The sequence below is a fragment of the Myotis daubentonii genome, chromosome 10, assembly GCF_963259705.1.
Source record: "Myotis daubentonii chromosome 10, mMyoDau2.1, whole genome shotgun sequence".
NCBI lineage: Eukaryota > Metazoa > Chordata > Mammalia > Chiroptera > Vespertilionidae > Myotis > Myotis daubentonii.
The window spans coordinates 75,197,352-75,217,557 of NC_081849.1; the positions used below are offsets into that span (position 1 = coordinate 75,197,352).

Below are 20,206 nucleotides of genomic sequence, written 5' to 3' on the forward strand. Positions count from 1 at the left end.
GAGTACTTACCACTGGGAATGACTATGAGTTGAGTCCCTTCTGCAAATATCTTGGTCCAGCCTGAGCTAACACACTGGTTACAGCTCCTACAAAAATCTCGCCGTACTCTTAAGCTTCATGATGTGACCAGCATTGAAAAAAAAAAAAAGGCAATTTGATCTTTAAGGGCTCCTTTGGAAGTCCTTAAATACTAGTTTAGGTTTTGTGGCATCTGTAAGTTTCCTCAGTTGAATTGAGCCAGATGTCTATTTTCCATCAAGGCACAAATCACTGAAAAAGACTGAGAGTAAATGAAAGAATAAGAGCAGACAAAGGAGAGATCAAGTTCACCTGGTCGGCCAACTACTTTTCTAAATTACCAGGAAAGCTGTTCAGAGAATTCAAGGGTTCTTATTTCCAGGTGTTCAATCCAGGAGCTGCTCAGAGGTTACATCAAAGGCAGGCCGTTCCTTCTGCTCTCACAGGCGCCAGGGCTGCCCCTTCAGCAGTTGCGAATGTGTCTCTGGAAGGAGGAAAGGCTTCAGTCACTGAAAACGCAAATCCACCAACACCAACACACTTGAGAAATGTGAACAAAATTCTCCATTTTTAATAAAGCCACTTTTATTGTTTGACAGTGTGATGCTTCACCAGGCAATGGAGAGTAAGAAATGAATTTCTGTGATGATGTTACTTTTCCTGGAGTAAAAGAATACATTTATAGAATTCCAGCTCCTATGAAATAGGTTTCTTACTTAAACTAACATGTAAGAACAAAATCTAGCCCTGGCTGGTTTGGCTCAGTGGATAGAGCGTCGGCCCGCAGACTGAAGGGTCCTGGGTTCGATTCTGGTCAAGGGCACGTACTTCGGTTGTAGGCTCAATCCCAGGCAACCAATCAATGTGTCTCTCTCCCAACGATGTATCTCTTTCTGTGTCTCTCCCTCTCCCCTTCTGCTCTCTAAAAATCAGTGGAAAAATATCCCCCTCAGATGAGGATTAACAAACAAACAAATCTAGTTCAATGATATGTTGAAAGAAGAACCCCCTTAGGAGTTGTTCTGTACTCTCATGCTGTTTGCCTTGGATCAGGGAAAAGAAATTGTCAGAAGCAGCTGAGTGCTTCCCGGACCCACAGAGGACATGTCCTGTGCATGTCGGGCCCCGGTCGGGGCCTAAGTCCCATGAGCAAACACTGTCTCTGCCCCTGAAAATGAAACAATGAGGTGTCATTGGTGGGCAACTGTCCATTCACAGTCCCCAACAAAATGGGAGAGGGTCAACAATAAAACAACAACAAAAAAAGAAAATTATGTTGTAAAGTGTGGGTTTTTAAAAAATATATATATATTATTGATTTTTTACAGAGAGGAATGGAGAGGGATAGAGAGTTAGAAACATCGATGAGAAAGAAACATCAATCAGCTGCCTCCTGCACACCCCCGACTGGGGATGTGCCCGCAACCAAGGTACATGCCCCTGACTGGAATCGAACCTGGGACCCTTCAGTCCGCAGGCCGACACTCTATCCACTGAGCCAAACCGGTTAGGCAGGTGTGTTTTTTTAAACCAAGTGTTCCAAGTTATTATAACCGAGAGCGGTCAAATACCCTTCGCACCAGTTGTAGATGTAAATGATACCCACTCAGTTCCTTTCTAATAGCTTGTCCTCTTTTTTCCCTTATTCCAACACCATGAGCAAAATTATGTGGAGCTTTAGTAGTTGTCTATATTTCATGATCCATGAAGAATTTATGATTAAATACAAAAGAGTAAGTAAAGAGTTACAAAATCTTTTATTAAATTTACAAGAAAATATGAGAACTATATGAAGAAAACAGTAAAAGATTTTACTAAAGGGCATAAAATAAAACCTGAATAAATGATAGATATATGATATTCATGAAGATTCAACTCAACGTCATAAATATGCTAATCCTTCTTAAATCCATTTATATAAATTGACTGCATTTTCAATCAGAATTATGATATTTTATTTTATTTTTTTAATATATTTTATTGATTTTTTTTTACAGAGAGGAAGGGAGAGGAATAGAGAGTTAGAAACATCGATGAGAGAGAAATATCGATCAGCTGCCTCCTGCACATTTCCTACTGGGGATGTGCCCGCAACCAAGGTACATGCCCTTGACCGGAATCACCTGGGACCCTTCAGTATGTAGGCCGATGCTCTATCCACTGAGCCAAACCAGTTAGGACACAACATTTTATTTTTTTCTCTATGGTGTAAGGTTGGGTGTGGGCAAGATAACTTAGTTTAAATGTTAGTATTAAGAATAAATAAGAGATAGTTGAAAAATAATATCTTGAAAAATATTAGTGAATCAACATTTGGCATAATAGATCTTAACACTTATTACAAAGCTATTGGTATAATAATGGTGTAATAATAATGAAACAAAATAAAACAGAAATCCTCCAGGAAATCCTCCAAATATATGTCAATATGAATATATGATATGGAATTTTAAAATTGAACAGATATGATAGATTATTTAAAAATTGACTTCACTACTAATGATCTGCTGTGAAAGCAAAAATAGCTCTCTACCTCATAAAATAGGTTCCAATTATATTATGTAATATTTATTTATTGATTTACTTTGTTGTTGACACCATTACAGATGTTCCCATCCCCCACCCCTACCCGCCTCTATCCAAACCCCTTTCCACTTCCCTTTAGCTCTCACCACACTATTGTCTGTGTCTATGGGATATGCATATATGTTCTTTGGCTAATTCATTCACTTTCTTTCATGCAGTTCCCCTCCTCCCCCACACCTACCGAGAGCTATTAGTCTGTTCCATGTATCCATGCCTCTGTTTCTATTTTGTTCATTGGTTTATTTTGTTATTAGATACCATATATAAGTGAGATCATGTATTTTCCTCTAACTGGCTCATTTCACTTAGGATAATACTCTCTCCAGGTCCATCCATGATGTCGCAAGAGGAAAGATTTTCTTCATTTTTATGGGTTGCCTAGTATTCCACTGTGTAAATGTGCCATGGCTTTTTTTTTATCCACTCATCGATGACAGACACTTGGGCTGCTTCCAGATCTTGGCTATTGTAAATACCATTGCAATGAACATAGGGCTGTATAAATACTTTCAAACTGGCGTGTTGGTATTTTCAGGATACATTGCCAGAAGTGGAACCACTGTGTCAAAAAGGAGTTCTGTGTTTAAAATTTTGAGAATTTCCACAGTGGAAAACCAATCTGCATTCCCTGCAACGCTACATGAGGGTTCCCTTTTCTCCACACCCTCGCCAGCATTTGTTGTTTGTTGGTTTATTAATGGGAGCCATTCTGGCAGGTGTGAGGTGATATCTCATTGTGGTATTAATTTGCATCTCTCTGATGATTAGTGACATTGAGCATTTTTTCATATGTCTATTGGCCGTATGTTCTTTTTGGAGAAGTGTGTATTCTTATCTTTTGCGCATTTTTTTTAAATGGATTCTTTGTCTTCCATGTGTTGAGTTGCATACATTCTTTATTTTGGAAATTAACACCTTATCAGATGTCTCATTAGCAAATATGTTCTCTCATACAGTGGTTTCCATTTTCATTTTGTTGATGGGGTTTTTTTGCTGTGCAGAAGATTCTTAGTTTGTTGTACTTCTATTTTTTTTATTTTTCCTATGTTTCCCTTGCCATAGGAAATATATTGGCAAAAATATTGCTACAAGAGATGTCTGAGATTTTACTGCCTATGTTTTCTTCTAGGAGTTTTTTTGTTGTTGTTTCATTTCTTACATTTAAGTGTTTTATTCAGTTTGTTTTTATTTTTGTGTGTGGTGTAAATTGGTGGTCTAGTTTCACTTTTTGCATGTACCTATTTAACTTTCCCAACACCATTTATTGAAGAAATTGTGCTCCATTGTTTGCTCTTGCCTTCTTTGTCAAATATTGTCAATAAAGCATGGGATTATTTCTGAGCTCTCTGTTCTGTTCCATTGGTGCATATGCTTGTTCTTATGCCAGTACCAGGCTGTTTTGATTACAAAGACATTATAGTATAGTTGGATGCCAGGTATTGTGATCCCTTAAACTTTGCTCTTCTTTCACAAGATTGCTGCCTGGCTAGTGTGCTCAGGATTGAGTATCGATCCTATGACCAGAAGTTCACTGTTCGGTTCCCAGTCAGGACATATGCCCCTGTTGCAGGCTCGATCCTCAGTTGAGGGGTGTGCAGGAAGCAGCCAATCAATGGTTCCCTCTCATCGTTGATATTTCTGTCTCTTTCTTCCCCTCCCTTCCTCTCTGAAATCAATAAAAATATGTTTCAAAAGATTACTGAGGCTATTCAGAGTCTTTTTTTGTTTCATGTAAATTTTTGGGATATTTATACTATATCTATGAAATATGCCATTGGTATTTTAATAGGAATTGCATTGAATCTATATATTGCTTTGAGTAGTATGGACATTTTAATGTTAATTCTTCCAATCCATGAACATGGTATTTGCTTCCACTTATTTGTATCTTTCTCAATTTCTTTCTTCAATGTCCTATAGTTTTCCAAGTACAGTTCTTTTACCTCCTTGGTTAAATTTATTCCAAGTACCTTATTTTTTGCTGTTGCAATAGTAAAGGGAATTGTTATCTTAGTTTCTCTTTCTGATCATTCACTGATGGTGTATAAACATGCCACTGATTTCTGGATTTGATTTTGTATCCTGCTACTTTGCCAAATTCATTTATTACATATAATAGTTTTTAGGGTTTTCTATGTACAGCATCATATCAGCTGTGAATAATGACAGTTTTACTTCTTCCTTTCAAATGTTAATGCCTTTTATTTTCTCTTCTGATCTGATTGTTGTGGTTAGTATTTCCAGTACTATGTTGAATAAGAATGGTGAAAGTGGATATTCCTGTCTTGTTTCTGATCTTAAAGGAAACACTTTTAGTTTTTGCCCATTTAGTTTTGCCCATATTGGCTGTAGGTTTTTCAGATATGGCCTTTATTATGTTGAGTTATGATACCTCTATTCCAACTTTGCTGAGAGTTTTCATCATAAATGGGCGATGGATTTATAAACTGCTTTTTCTGCATCTATTGATATGATTATGTGATTATTATCTTTCATTTTTTTTAATATGATGTTTCAAAGATGATGACCATAAGCCACTAAGAGGAAGCCAAGAACCTATCTATATATATAAAACCCTAATATGCAAATAGACCAAACGGTGGAACAACCGAACAACCAAACAACCAGTTGCTATGAGGTGCGCTGACCACCAGGGGGCATGCATGGAACATGGCAGGTGTCAGCAGCAGGCGGCAGAGCATGGTGGAGCAGGTAAGCAGGGGCACCAGACCAAGGCAGGGCACTGGTTGCTGTCATCGGGATGAGCCTCTGGTGGTTATTGAACATTCTTTGCTCCCATTTGCTGTGGTCTCGCCAGGTGCTTGCACCTGCTACCGGTGCTGGCCCCGCTCACACCTGCTGCCGGTGTCTGATCACCCCGATGGCTTCTCCACCTCACTCTGCTCCTGAGGGGCAATCGGGGCAGCAGTTGCCACTCCCACCCACTGACAGCACTGGTCCTGCTCACACCCGCTGCTGGTGCCAGCCCCAATTGCTCCGTGCCACCAGCATGTGGGAGCAGGGCTGCAGCAGACAGGGTACCAGGGACTGCAGTGGGAGGGCCCAGGCAGAGGCATGGAGGATGGGCCAAGACCCGCCCCTGTGCCCACCGCAGCCTCCTGGCCCACAGTTCCTTTCAAGGTGCACGAATTCGTGCACTGGGCCCCTAGTGTTATTATGGTGATGGAAAGAAGGGTTGATGCAATTAATATTAATAGATTTATTAGAGTTGCAAAAGGATTCACATGAGATATATCAAATTACCATTAAGGAAGTTGAAAGTGAAGAAAAAGACATCAGAAAGAACAGGTTCAAATTACAGATCTTCCACTTTTGGTGAAGTGTCCTTAGACCCTTCTTAGAGCCTCAGTGTCTTCATCTTTAAAATGGAGATGATAATATCAATTTCTCAACACTTTTGTATAATGTTTTTAAAATAGGTGAGACAAAAGGTCAACCACAGGAATTCACTTTCTAAAAAAGTTTGGAAACACCTTAATCTTGTGTACAAAAATCAGTACTTTTGGCTTCTAACTCTCTTTTATGTAATACACATATACACATGCACACATACACAACTCGCCATATTGTGAGGTGACTAGATGAGGTAACTAGAATTCTACTTCAAAAACAGTAGGGAATAAATAAATATATAAATAATAAGCAAGTCAAGTGAAGTAAACCACAAGTTTCAATGGAATTACTTGAAGTTTTACATCACTTTTTTAGATTTGATGATAATATAAAAGACACTATGAACAACTATATGCTGGTTACTCTACATGTGTAAGCTAAGAAAGAAAAGGAGTTTCTAAACTTGCATTAAGTTAGAGAGGAAAGAGTGGGAGTTCTCTGCATTGGATCTAAGAGTTTTGGTTGGGCACCCTGTCTGGGCAGCCCAATCTAGTCTCAGGGGGTGTCCCATGGGGTTGGTTGGGTTTGTGATTTACTTTCTGGCCAATGAAACCACAGTTCCCCGGGTCACCTGTGTCTTTTTTCCCCCCTCAGATCTCATAGTATGGAAACGCCTAAAGAATACACAGGTTTCCTCATTTATTTTTCTCTCGTTACCAGAGGAAGCAAAATATGTGGAAAAATCAAGAAAACACCAGCTGTTTGACAAAATATCCTTGCCATTGTGTTCATTGACACAATATACCTTTGTCCTTTACTGAGACAGTAAAGTTTGGAGAGAAAAAATACTACAAAATGTGGGCATTGGGGTAAGGGAGTGAAATTGGAATCAATAATTTTGTTCTGGATACTTAGACATCCAAGGAGAAAGGTTTTCAGCTGTAATGTAATAGCATAGATTGTTGTTACTACCGTTGCTCTTATTATTTTCAAGGTGTGGCTGGTAAGACCTTGGACACGAAAATGTCCTGCGTCACTCTAACAATGAGGAAAATAGGTCAGGGCTATCACATTAGGAACCAAGTGCATGACCATGAACTTAGGATAGGTATCAGGCATCAGAGTGAAAAGCAGGGAATTTGAACCTTGGTTCAACAGGTTGTTCTGTCACTGGTGAAGATTTACAAATACATGAATGAAAAACCAAGCTCTGCTTCCCACATACCCATATATTTGATGTGTATGCCAGGAAAACTTTCTAATTAATGGGAATTTCAGAGCTAACAGGAAACTACAGAAATAAAGGAGAGTAAGTAGCCATGGAAGAAAAGCATGGAGATAGAGGAAGCTTGGGAGTCCATCCCCTGCTGACATTATCCCTTCCAGACAGTGTGAAGTCACACACTTTGCCTACATATCAGACCTTACCATGTTCTGGGGATGTCACTTATGAAGACATGGTTAAAGCTTCCTTTGGAAAGAAATACGATTTTGCTAAAAGAAGTTCAACACTGACCATAGGAGAGGCAGGAAAGGTCCTAGACCCGTGGTTGGCAAACTGCGGCTCGCGAGCCACATGCGGCTCTTTGGCCCCTTGAGTGTGGCTCTTCCTAAGCCTTAGGAGTACCCTAATTAAGTTAATAACAATGGACCTACCTATATAGTTTAAGTTTAAAAACCTTGGCTCTCAAAAGAAATTTCAATCGTTGTACTGTTGATATTTGGCTCTGTTGACTCATGAGCTTGCCGACCACTGCCCTAGACCGAACATATGAAATGCAAGTGGAGCCCTGGCTCTGTGGTTAACTAGTTTTGGACAAGTTGCTTGCCCTCTCTGAGCCAGCCCCAGCTTCCTCAGCTCACGTGGGCTTTGTGCTGACTCTGTCCTGAGAGCGCCCTCCCCCCGCCCCTCCATCTCATTAATTTGTGAACTTACGAGTAAGAGCATGGAGCAGTGTGTTGTGGTTAATCCAGTGTGACAGGAGCTGAGGGTTAGTAATAGATAAGGTTTTCTTACAGGTCCCTTGTGAGTCTGCGACATTGTGAGATCCCAGCAGGCACAGTAGTAGATGGCTTCATCAGACTTGACGACATTATTGATGATCAGGTTAAAGGTTCCATCTTTCCTGTATGCCTCCAAGCGGGGATTGAGCTTGTTGTCCTTGCTATTCTTGGTTGAGCCATAAAGGATTCGCCTCAAGGGCTCCCCGTTTTTTTGTTGATACCAGTGCACAATGGCGTTCTCCAGGGGAACCCCAGACAGCTTGCAGCTTATGTGCACAGTTCTGTTTGGTCTTCGGATAAAGGAGAGTTGATCTTGAGATATTCTCATTTTGGTGTCTCCACCTGAAAAGCAAGGGAGAGAATTGAAAGCGCTTGAAAAAGTGGACTCTGGAGATAACAACAACGAAAAGATAAGAAAGGTGGAAAGTTAACCTACAAACCCAAGCCACAGACACAAGGAGAATCCACAGGGTTGGCATTGCCAGTCACTGGTCAGTATGGACACGCCGAGGGGTGTGAGTCAGGACTGCGGATGCAGTGACAACCCTTGCTCTGCTGAGGCAGGCACGGGGGAGGGAGGTTTGCTTTAAACCCATGAAAGTCCTTCTCGGTAAGATCTGTCACAGCGTCATTTTATCATGTTCCTGGTAGAAGGGAACTATCTCTCCCGGAAGACCACATCACAACACCTGTTTTGTAATAAGTCGGTGATAACTTCCTCTTGAGAGCAATTGCCTGCCATGTTTTCCTTAAAGTCTTGCTTCAAATACATCTATTCTTGAGCTCAGTTATATATTTTCACCATATTTTGTGAGTGTGAATAGCTATGTGTGGCTAGCATGAGAATGGGAAGGAAATGATCATTACATTATAATAACTAAAGAGACAATATTCCCACAACTTCATGCAAAAATATGTACATTTTATAGATTAATAGTTTGCAGAAAATTCACCAAGTTTGGTAAATATTAACAATTACAGTAGGTATTACTTTCGATACTATGATATTACTATATTCTGCTGTGAGTGAAGAAAGTTGTTGGAGGGAAACATATCCCCTTGTTAGTTTCCTTTCACTCTTCTCCTATTCACAATTCTTAGCTTTTCAGAATTAAAGCTACACTTTGTTGTTTGGGAGACAATGTAAGATGTCATTTCTAATGAGTTCCTGAGATGGCTCAGTGAAGTTGTTTAGTGATAATGGGAAAGAACATTGTGATTTGATGAACACAAAGTAAAACCTTCATGTATGAAAACTCAGTCAGTCCTCAGCAACCTTACGAGGCGTTAACACTATGCCTACTTAAAACTGGGAAAACAGAATGAACCTGATTCAGTAACTTTCCTGGATCATGCTGTCTGTCAGAACCTGAGCAGAAAATTTGAAGCCAACGTGTATATGTCACTCAAAAGACCTTGTAACTTCCAGCATTCATTCATTCATTCATTCATTCATTCATTCATTGTCAACAAACCATGTTGAGCACTGGACTGTGGCTTCCCTTCTAGCAGGTTTCCAGAGATGGTGAAGCAGAGACCATTCAGGTCACTTTAGAAAAGCCAGCGTAGGCCCCAGAGAGGTGAGGATAGATTATAGTGACATTACTGAGAGAAGCATCACAAAATGGGTCTTTGGGCTCTAGCTCAGAACTTGCTCAGGACACAGGTGCGGGAGAAAATCCTCAGTGGACAGCTGTCAGGTGCCTCTGGGAGGTGGGAAGTTGGAGGTGTGTGTTTGTGTAGATGGGGCGGCATGGGGGTTTTTGTTCAGCGACAGTGGGCGTTTCTATACAGTGTGTTCAATCCAGCAGGCACAGTAATACAGCCCAGCATCTGCCTCCTCAACTCGGTGTATCCTGAGGCTCACCAGCAAATTACCGTGATGTTTTCTTGCCTCATATCTTTCCCCACTAACACCTTGTTCATGGATAACATTGTCATCTGAGGAAATAGACAGAATTCGTTTGAGTGCCTGGTCTCGCTTCTGTCGGTACCAATGTATATATGAATCCTTCGTTAAGATCTCTCTTATTTGGCATTCAAGAAATGCTGTACTTCCTTTTTTCTTGGTAATGGATGTGAGGGCTTGTGTTATTTGAATGTCTCCACTTGTGTCTGAAAGAAAGAAAAAAGCAAACATTAGTAAGATTTTTTGGCATTTATTAAAATAGTATACATTGGTTCTCTGTTAATGAAAATCTTGGGACCCTCAGTTTCTAGTTTTTTTCCTGAAGAATTCAAGGTATGGTGGAATCTGTCAGCTTAGTTTGAATGACCGTGCGGCTTTCTTCCACCTGAGTGGGCTAGTTAGATTGTCCAGGCTTTTTTTTGCCTCCCATCGAATGAATAAGATACCCGCTGGGTAAAGTCACTCACACGTCCAAAGGCAGGCCGCCAGGATGACCTGGCGCAGGAGCAGCATCCTGCCAGCACTGTTAGCTGCGGTGCTTGAATGCTGGAATTATCACAGAGCCAACCCAAGGGCTGACTTAGTAAGAGGAAGTGGCGCTCTGAACACACAGCTAAGACCCAGAAACCGCAGGAAAGGGGCTCGTGGTATTTCTCCGAAACATCCTGTGGAAATCGGCCTGTTAATTGATTTAGCAGCAGATTGCTGCCATTAATGTGTGATTATTACCATCTGATGACATCAGCATCAAGAAGCCACTTTTCTGCTGTAGGACTAAAGTCCTTTATGGGCCCAAAGTGGAGAGGGGGAGAAGGAGTGAGGAAGGAAGGGGGGAGAGAGGTAGGAAAGGATATTTTTTTGTGGGGTGGTCAGTTTTTTCTTTTAATAGTTTAGAGTATTCACTCCAGTGTCTTCTTGCTTGCTTGCTTCTGATGGAAATCTGCCTTTATTTTTCCTCCTCTGGCTGCCTTCCAGATTTGTCTCTGTCTTTTCTTAGTCTCTATCACTAATTCTGGAAGGTTTCCCCCCATTATTTCTTCAAATATTTCTTTTTCTTCATTTCCTCTTTCTTCTGCTTCTGGGATTCTAGTTACAAATGTGTTTGACAACTGGGTATTGTCCACAGCTCTGCAGTTTCATGATTTATGGCTATCTGCTCCATCTCTAGCTCTACCTCATCTCCTTGCATTGCATTTCGGGGGATTTCTAGGGGCCTATCCTCCTGTCACCAAATTCTTTCCCAGTCTCTGCTGAGTCTCCTGATGAGGACCGCCAAGGCATTCTTCCTTTCTGGTACTGTGCTTTTAATTTCTTGCATTTCCTTTGACCATTTGCTGTTGTTTTTTTAAATAATTTTTATCTCTCTGCTGAAATTGCCTATCTGATATTGCATGTTGTTTTACCCTTTCCATTAGAGCCATTGACATATTAATCATACTGACTTCAAATTCCCTGTGTTAGTTAGTTAGTTAGTTAGTTAGTTAGTTCCAACATCTTTGTCCTGTCTCAACCTGGTTCTGATGATTGCTTTGCGTCTTTGGACTGTGTTTCTTCTTGCCTTTTGTATGGCTCTGAAATCTTTGGTTGAAAGATGGACATGTACGGTACAATAGATACTGAGGTAAATATATATTATGCACACCTTTCCTTCTGCTAGGCCTTTAGTGTGGGGATTTGTGTTATTCTAGTTGAGGAGTTACACTGGGTTGAAGTTTGTTAGGTTATCAGGATTGGAGTTTGCTGTTTTCAGGGTTCAGAGGTCTACAGTGTGTCTGGTCATACTTTGTTTTTGTCTTCTCCCTTGGCTTCGAGTCTTCCCTTTGTTCTGCTCCCCAGAGGAAGTGTCTCTTGAAGCCCCCTTAGGTGCACCCCAGTTACTTTTCTCCAAGGCCGCTAGCCTGCTGGCGAGAGGGGAGGGAAGCAGACGCCCTCTGACTCGGTGGGAAGCAGGCACAGTAAAACTGGGTCTTGACAATGTGGCTTTCACAGTGTTCCTGGCCCTCTTCCAGAGGCAGCACAGTTTTTACCCCGCTCCCCTCCCCCAGCCGCCGTGGGTCTCCATCCTCTTCTGGCTAAACGTGTTGAAGCTCATTCTTCTGCAGAGGAAAACTTGTCACTTTGTGGAGTTGGGGCAGATGGTTCTGGGCAAGGTTTTGGCTGTACTGCCTCGAAAGCAATGGGATTCCACCAGTGCCTTCCCTGCAGATTGCCTTTGTTGTTGTTGCTTCTGTGTGTGTTTTTCTGCAGTGGAGATGGAGTGGATTAGGCCTGGCTGGATTTCAGCTGTAGCTGTCCCCCTCCTGCAGCCAGCACCATGGGGGAGCTTTCTCCAGATTCTCCTTGAACTTCTTGGCAAGAATCTTGTAGGCTTCCTGGGGTAAAGGCTTAAAAAATAGTGGAGAATACCCTATACCCTATATTTGTGGCTCCCAAGTGTTCTCTCTCTCCCACTGGTCTATGCTCAGCTCTTGTTATTTGATTAATAATTCCAAGTTTAATCCTCTGACCAGCTTAATCGGTGTTTGACAACATCTGTCCCAGGTGAGCAAATACTCAGCTCCTGTTTGTTCCTGCAAGTGCCTGTCTGTCTCCAAATTTTGAGTAAGTCACTTGCCCTGCAACTGAGTTCTTTGAAGGTTTAAGCAAAGTCATTAACTTTCAGTAAGTCCCTTTTTTATGTTGTTGTAGGAGCGGAGCAATGTCATTTCCCCCTCTTTACATCTTTGAGCACATGCTGGTCCTCTCCCATTTTTAAATGGCATTGCTTTTTAAATTGAATTGTGAAAGTTCTTTGCACAGTTTGGACACCATTCATTTTTTTTCAATATGTGTTTTGAGACTATATTTTCCCCTAATCTGTGGCTTCCCTTTCCATTTTCTTAGTAGTTTTTAAAAAGAGCAGCACTCTTCATTTTGATGAAAGTGCAATTTGTCAAATGTTTCTTGTTTTTTTTTTTTTTCTGTCTTAAGAAATCTTTGCCTAACCCGTGTCACAATGCGTTTCTCCTGTATTTCCATCTAGAAGTTTTATTGGTTTCAGTTTTACATTTAGTCCTGTAATCCATTTTGAGATAATTTTTATTTATGGTGTGTACTATGGATTAAGTTTGTTGTTTTTTACATAGATGAACAATTGTTCCAGTACTATTAGTTAAAAAGTGTGTCATTCTTGTATTTCGCTGGTACTTCTGTTAAAAACCAGTTACCGCTATGGGTGGCCCTGTTTATGGTTTGTCTTTTCTTGTGCTCTTCTCTATGTATCTGTTCTTTCACCAACACCCACTGTCTTGATCATTGTAGCTTAATAGCATGGCTATGATTTTAATCTTTTCAAAACTGTTTTAGCTATTCTACATCCTTTTTCTCCCCATATATATTTTACTACCAGCTTCTTGATTTCTACAAAAAGTCTTCCTAAGATTTTGATTGGAATTACATTAAATCTTTTTATCAATTTGGGGAAAGTTTGACATCTTAAATATATTCAGTCTTCCAATCCATGAACATGGCACATCTCGCCATTTATTGAGTAGCTCTTCAACTTTTGTCATCAAAGTTTTGAAGATTTCAGCATATAAATCCTTTATATTTTTGGTAAAATTAATCCCTAAATATTATATAGGTGTTGTTGCTCTTGTAAACAGTACTATTTTTTAAATTTCCAATTTTTAATAGTCAGTACAGCTGATTGTTGAAGAACACAGATTTGAACTTCATGGGTCCAATTATACCTGGATTTTTTCCAATAAATTCAGATGGCTCTCCATATCTGTGGGTTTTATACCAACAGAGTCAACCAATGGCTGGTCAAAACACCATATTTCAACCCGCGGTTGGAAGTTCATGGATGCAGAGGGCCGACTGACTGCATGCACTGTTCCTTTAAATAAGGAACTTGAGTTCCGCAGATTTTGGTATTTTGGTATTTGCAGGGGGTCTGGGAACCAGTACCCCATGGATACTGAGGGCTGGCTGGAGTTTAATTTATGGAGAGTCAAAAGTTATTCACAGGTTTTTGATTGTGTAGGGGGTCAATGCCCCTAATTCCCATGGTGTTCAACGGTTAACTTATATACAGTTACAATTAATTTGCATCGCTCATTCTATTTTACAGCTGGATATACTCCCTTATGCATGTGTCATCAATTTTTTTCAACCAATTTCCCATGTTTGTATATTTATGTAATTTCTAATATTTTGCAGTTACACAATGACTAACTTTATACATCTGCATTTTAATTTTATTAAAAATTGTGTCTTCAGGGTAAATTTTGAAAGATTTTTTTTGCGAGGTGAAATGGTAAATGTATACCAATTTTTTAAAGATCTTTCCAAATTCCACTACAAAAAGGTTATATTTTTCATTTTTACCAGCAGTGTATAGTGGCCATTTCCTCCCATTGCTGAACCGGCAGAGTATATTGACAAACTTTTAAATTCTTGCCAATCCTATGGGTGAGAAATTGTATTTCTATGCAGTATTCATTTGCATTTATCTTATTAGAAGTAAAGTTGGGTATCTTTTTATATGCTTAAGAAAGCTTTTTATATTGCTCTTAATGAATTGGCTTTTTATATCTTTTGCCGTTTTCCTATAAGATATTCTTAATGTTTTTTTTCTTTATCTTTATATCAGGCATAGTAGGCCTTTATCTGCTAAATAGATCGCAAATATTCTCTATAGTTTGTGATTTGTCCTTTGGTTTAACTTCTGTTGCTTTCTACCATGCAAAATTTGCTTTCATTTTCCTGTAGTAAAAGTTATAATAGTTTCTCTTGTTGCACCTTGAATTTGAGTTACAAATTGATTCCCTAAGCCCATGTTGCACAATAGAGGCTGGCGAATTTTTTTCTGTAAGTGGTCAGATAAATATTTTTGACTTTGTGAACTGTTAGGTCTACTCACCTCTGCCACTGTAGCTCAAAAGCAGTCTGTAAATGAGTAGGTGTGACTGTATTCCAGGAATGCTATGACACATATTCTATTAGAAACTGTCCTTGAAGAAAGAGTTTATTTTTTTCCATTTATTTCTAACATTTCCAAAATATAAGAAAATATGTTATTTGTTTTATATTTTGCTATTGTTTTATATTTTGAAAGTCAAATCGTCCTACATATTTATACTTATTGTGGGAAGAAAACACTTAAATTCAGACTCAGCTTTGAACAGTAGTTATTTGTTTCACTGATTATTTTGTGAAGGAGTTTGTTTTCTCCTTAACGCTAGAAACTAGGTTAGATGCCTACTGCCTGTGTGTCAGAGGCAGGATGCACAGTGGCTGCAAGGACAGTCACTGAATCCAGAGAAGCCCAGCCCCCCCGTCCCCACCCAGTAACTTGTGACCACAGACAAAGTAAATAGCATCTCGCTGCCTCCGTTTCCTCGGCTACAAAAAGTGAATCATGAGAGCATGTCAACAGATGGTCACAAACATGAGAGGAATTAGGACAGTGCCCGGGAAAGAGCAGCAGCTCTGAAGGAATGACCCCTGTGGTCCTCACAGGATCCCAGCAGAATTCCCTGATGAGAGTCCGCCTTGCTGTGTGATCATCTGATGCTCCCGGGGGGGGGGGGGGGGGGGCGGGGGGTTAGGCCTGTGCAAAGGGAGGTGTGCTGGCCGGCTGTGACAGGGCCCTTCAGTGTAAAATGAGTAATCTTCCTCCCCCTGGAGGAGACGGGAAGCGCTCCGCCCCACATTCACCCCCAAAATGTATGGCCTGACAGAGGTGACGCAGTGTGGGGCTCAGGGTTTTAAAAGTACTTTTAGCTCTTAACCTTAAATTATTAAAAGTGGGGAAAGTGACCATGACATTGCAAACGTGTTGTGACGATTACCTGAGATGTAATATCACCAGCAGGCTTTCTGGCACTCACGGATTTGCTCTTGGAGTCTGACCCACATTACGGGTAATCTCTGTGGTAAAAAAAAACACACAAAAAAACACATAGTACAAGACTCAGGTGCTGTGGGGAGGGAGGCTCAGGCTGAGGCCCAGCTGTGCAGCCTCTGTCGTTGCCCATTTTGAGAAGGATGTGGGTGGGCACAGACAGAAGATGGTTCTTGTGCAGGTGATCCTGGCATCTCTAATGCTGTGCATGCCAGTCCAGCAGGCACAGAAGTACACAGCCTCATCTTCTTTTTCTAAGAAATTTATTCTCAAGGTGGAGGTGAAAGTGTGAAAATCTTTACTTGCCTCAAGTTTGTTGTTCTTCCCACCAGTAAGGGTTGTGGAGACAACATATAATAAATGTTCCATACCCTGATCTGGTTTCTGCCGGTACCAGTGAATGTAATCACTGCTAAAGGTGCCAGAGGGCACCTTACAAGGTATCTGGGCACTCTCACCCCTTGCCTTGGAAATGGATATTTCAGGCTGCTCCAACTAACTGCCCAAGGCCAACTGCAAACAAAAACAAATTTCCATGATTAAATGACATGTAAAGAGGTAACAGTAAAGAATTTCTTGGGTCTGTCTGGTAGACCGAAATGATGGGGACAACTCACAGGCCCAGAGGGAGAGGAAGATGACAGCTTCCAGTGGTGGCATCCTGAGCACCAAGCAGCTCCCAGGGAGAAGGGAAGACACTGAGGTCCCTGTTCTCAGACCAGTGGCAGGGGGCGGGGCTGGTTCTGGTTTCTCAGAAGAAGTGGTGGCTCAGATGCTCCCTGGGGTTCTTCATGAGCTGCTACAGATGTGACCAGGCCTGGGGCTCCCTGTGCCCCATAAGAGCTGGGAGGACTGGGTAAGGGGGTTCATGATCTGGAAAGAAAATTTTGGGATAAATGTTACCATCTTGGGGTTGGGCAGGGATGGTTCTCGTACCCACTCAGCCGTTCCCCATAACAAAGCATATAGCCCAACCCCAGATGCATAGAAAATGCTCAGGCTGCAGTAGATGACTTCTGGGGTTCATATGAAGTAGAAATTACAGAGATTGACACAGTTTTGCAACCACACGAACATGATTTCTTTAATATGACCTTCTCTCCTTTCTCTCCTTTTGAGGAAAACTGGCCTCATCCTGCACCCTGACTCACCTGCCTCCTTCTCCCCTGCACAACTGCTCCCTTAACCATGAAGCTCTCAGGACCATGAGGTTGTCCTTGGAGTCAAATCATCATAGGAAACAGATCAGGTGTGTTGACTCCAGAGACAGAGTTTCAGTCAACTGACATCTGGACCAGATACACTGAATAACTTGCCCCTAAGCCAGCGGTTCTCAACCTGTGGGTCGAACGACCCTTTCACAGGGGTCGCCTAAGACCATCAGAAAACACATACATAATTACATATTTTTTTGTGTGATTAATCACTATTCTTTAATTTTGTTCAATTTGTAACAATGAAAATATATCCTGCATATCAGATATTTACATTATGATTCATAACAGTAGCAAAATTACAGTTATGAAGTAGCAATGAAAATAATTTTATGGTTGGTGGTCACCATAACATGAGGAACTATATTAAAGGGTTACAGCATTAGGAAGGTTGAGAACCACTGCCCTAAGCTATCCTGGACCAATAAGTAGAGACCATGCCCTTGACCATGAACCTAACTCCGTTAGTCACCATGATTAGTGACTTTTCCCCCATCCCCTGGAAACCATCAGGGACCCAGGCCTTTGAGCATTACCTCACCTGTGTCTCTGGGCATGGGCCACTTCTTAAAATAAACCCTTACTTTCTTTGCTGAAAATTCCTGTTCGTGTCTTCCTGGGCCCTGATGTCCAATAACATGTTGGGTTGTTACTCTCAGGGAGGGGCAGCCTTGGGGGGCTAGGAGCCCTTGCTCCGTGTCACCACCCTCTCTGTGAGTGCCCAGCACTGCTTTCAGCCTGCTCTGGGGAGTCTCAGCCTGGAGGAAGGGCCCTCCCTCCCCATCTGCTTCATTTTGTAAAGTTATGCTCCCTCTGCACGGATTTGCTCTTTGTCTTAGGCATGAGAAGGTGCCCAGAGAGGTTATTTTAAAATGTACAGTTTCTCAGCACCTTCTGGTTTGAATGGATTTGAATTCAAATGAATTGGAAGGTTTCTCCCTTTAGAGCCAAGATTATATGAAGTTGGAGAGGGGAGGGGCTGCTCCACTGTGAACGCTGGGTGCTGTGAGCAGGCTGGCTCTGCCTGCAAGTCAGGTGCAGAAGGTCTGCAACCCAAAATATAGGCCAGGGACCCACTCACCTCGGGGTCTCACACCTCTGGTCACAGTGGGGTGGAGGGCAAAGCACATGGGCCTCAGCAACTCTGTCCTGTTTGGGCCTGGATGACAAGAAGGACAGGCCCCCACCCCATGCACCTATTTTGTGCTGAGGTGTTTGACCCTGTGGTTGTGGCAGAGAGTGGAGTTCCTGAGTACAAGGTGGGGGCTGGGGGAGAGTGGGAGGTCCTGCATGCAGTCCCCCTTTCCCCAAGCACTCCCCCTCCACTCAATGTATTCACAGTGAACAAGCCAATTAAGAATATTGGCTCCTTGCCTCACCAGCGTAGCTCAGTGGTTGAGCATCAACCTATAAACAAGGAGGTCACGGATTGATTCCTGATGAGGGCACATGCCCTGGCTGTGGGCTCAATGCCAGTGTAGGGCTTGCAGGAGGCAGCCAATCAATGATTCTCTCTCATGATTGATGTTTCTAGCTCTCTTTCTCCCCTTTCTCTCTGTAATCAATAATGGAAAAAAAAGGAATATTGGCTCCTTCAAAAAAAAATTATTAAACACCTAAAGCCACAAACCCTACCTTAGGGCATATACAGTCTAGAGGAGGAGACAGAGGATAGTAAACTAACAAAAAGATGGCAGTGTCTGGTGTATTTCATGTTGGATGTTGGTTTGCACTCTGGAGGAAACGGATGCAGGGGAGAAGGAGGGGGAGCAGCAGCGTGGCGAGGGCCAGCCTCTCTGTGAGTGTCAGTGAGGCCTAAAGAGCTGTCCCCATCATAGGACACTTGTTCTGCCAGTAGATACAGGAAGCCTCTGTCCTTTGAGATTTCTGAAGTCAGCATGAGCTTTACACTCTCCAGCTAGGTTCCTGGTCCCAGCAGCTGGTTACAAACAAAAAAGCACATGACAGGTGCTGTGGGGAGGGAGGCTCAGGCTGGGGCCCAGCTGTGCAGCCTCTGTGGTTGCCCATATTGAGAAGGATTTGGGTGGGCACAGACTGAAGATGGTTCTTGTGCAGGTGATCCTGGCAACTCTAACGCTGTGTATGCCAGTCCAGCAGGCACAGAAGTACACGGCCTCATCTTCTTTTTCTAAGAAATGTATTCTCAAGGTGGAAGTGGAAGTGTGAAAATCTTTACTTGCCTCAAGTTTGTTGTTCTTCCCACCAACAGTTGTGGAGACAACATATATTAAATGTTCCATACTCTGATCTGGTTTCTGCCGGTACCAGTGAATGTAATCACTGCTAAAGGTGCCAGAGGACACCTTACAAGGTATCTGGGCGCTCTTATAGATTGCCCTGGAAATAGATATTTCAGGCTGCTCCAACTTTAACTGCCCAAGGCCAACTGCAAGCAAAAATAAAATAAAAATAAACTCCCATGAACAAATGACATGTAAAGAAGTAACAGTAAAGAATTTCTTGGGTCTGTCTGGTAGACCGAAATGATGGGGACAACTCACAGGCCCAGAGGGAGAGGAAGATGACAGCTTCCAGTGGTGGCATCCTGTGCACCAAGCAGCTCCCAGGGAGAAGGGAAGACACTGAGGTCCCTGTTCGCAGACCAGTGGCAGGGGGCGGGGCTGGTTCTGGTTTCTCAGAAGAAGTGGTGGCTCAGATGCTCCCTGGGGTTCTTCATGAGCTGCTACAGATGTGACCAGGCCTGGGCCTCCCTGTGCCCCATCAGTGCAGGGAGGACTGGGTAAGGGGGTTCATGATCTGGAAAGAAAATATTCTGGGATAAATGTGTCTGTCTTGGGGTTGGGCGGGGATGTTTCTCACAGCCACTCAGCTGTTCCCCATGAAATACCATGACATAGAAGCATTGCTTCAGAAATATGAAGACTCACCTGCTATGTTCAGCCCCTACACCTATCTTTCTGTGAAGTGCTGTTGATTCAGGACTTGGGTATGAAACCTGACCTTTATTTTTCTGTTACACAACAACACAGAAATCAGACACTGAAACACCTCATTGACATTTTTTAAGACACCATATGCGGAAGCATGGAAGCACTTTTGTGCTTTTTAAAATTAATTAGATGCAGCACACAGATTATGACTCAGGGCACCCAAATTTCATTTATAATCTTGCTGCCTCCATAAAGGAACTGGACTGCAGTTGCTGGCAGATATGGAAAACGGAGCAATCCGGGCACTCAGCTTCTCAT

General features: G+C 42.1%; 1 protein-coding gene across 1 annotated transcript in view; it reads right to left on the reverse strand.

Annotated features, from left to right (window-relative positions):
• The window catches only part of LOC132211142 (T-cell receptor gamma chain C region DFL12), a 34,931-nt gene extending 15,290 nt beyond the window's left edge, over positions 1 to 19,641 (reverse strand). The window contains exons 1-3 of the mRNA XM_059655728.1: positions 19,499 to 19,641; positions 19,073 to 19,383; positions 11 to 74 (exon numbers count right to left, since the gene is read on the reverse strand). Coding sequence (XP_059511711.1) covers positions 11 to 74; positions 19,073 to 19,383; positions 19,499 to 19,541 — 418 coding nt within the window. The 5' untranslated portion in view covers positions 19,542 to 19,641. The remainder of the gene's footprint in view (positions 1 to 10; positions 75 to 19,072; positions 19,384 to 19,498) is intronic.
• Positions 19,642 to 20,206: the final 565 nt, after the last annotated feature.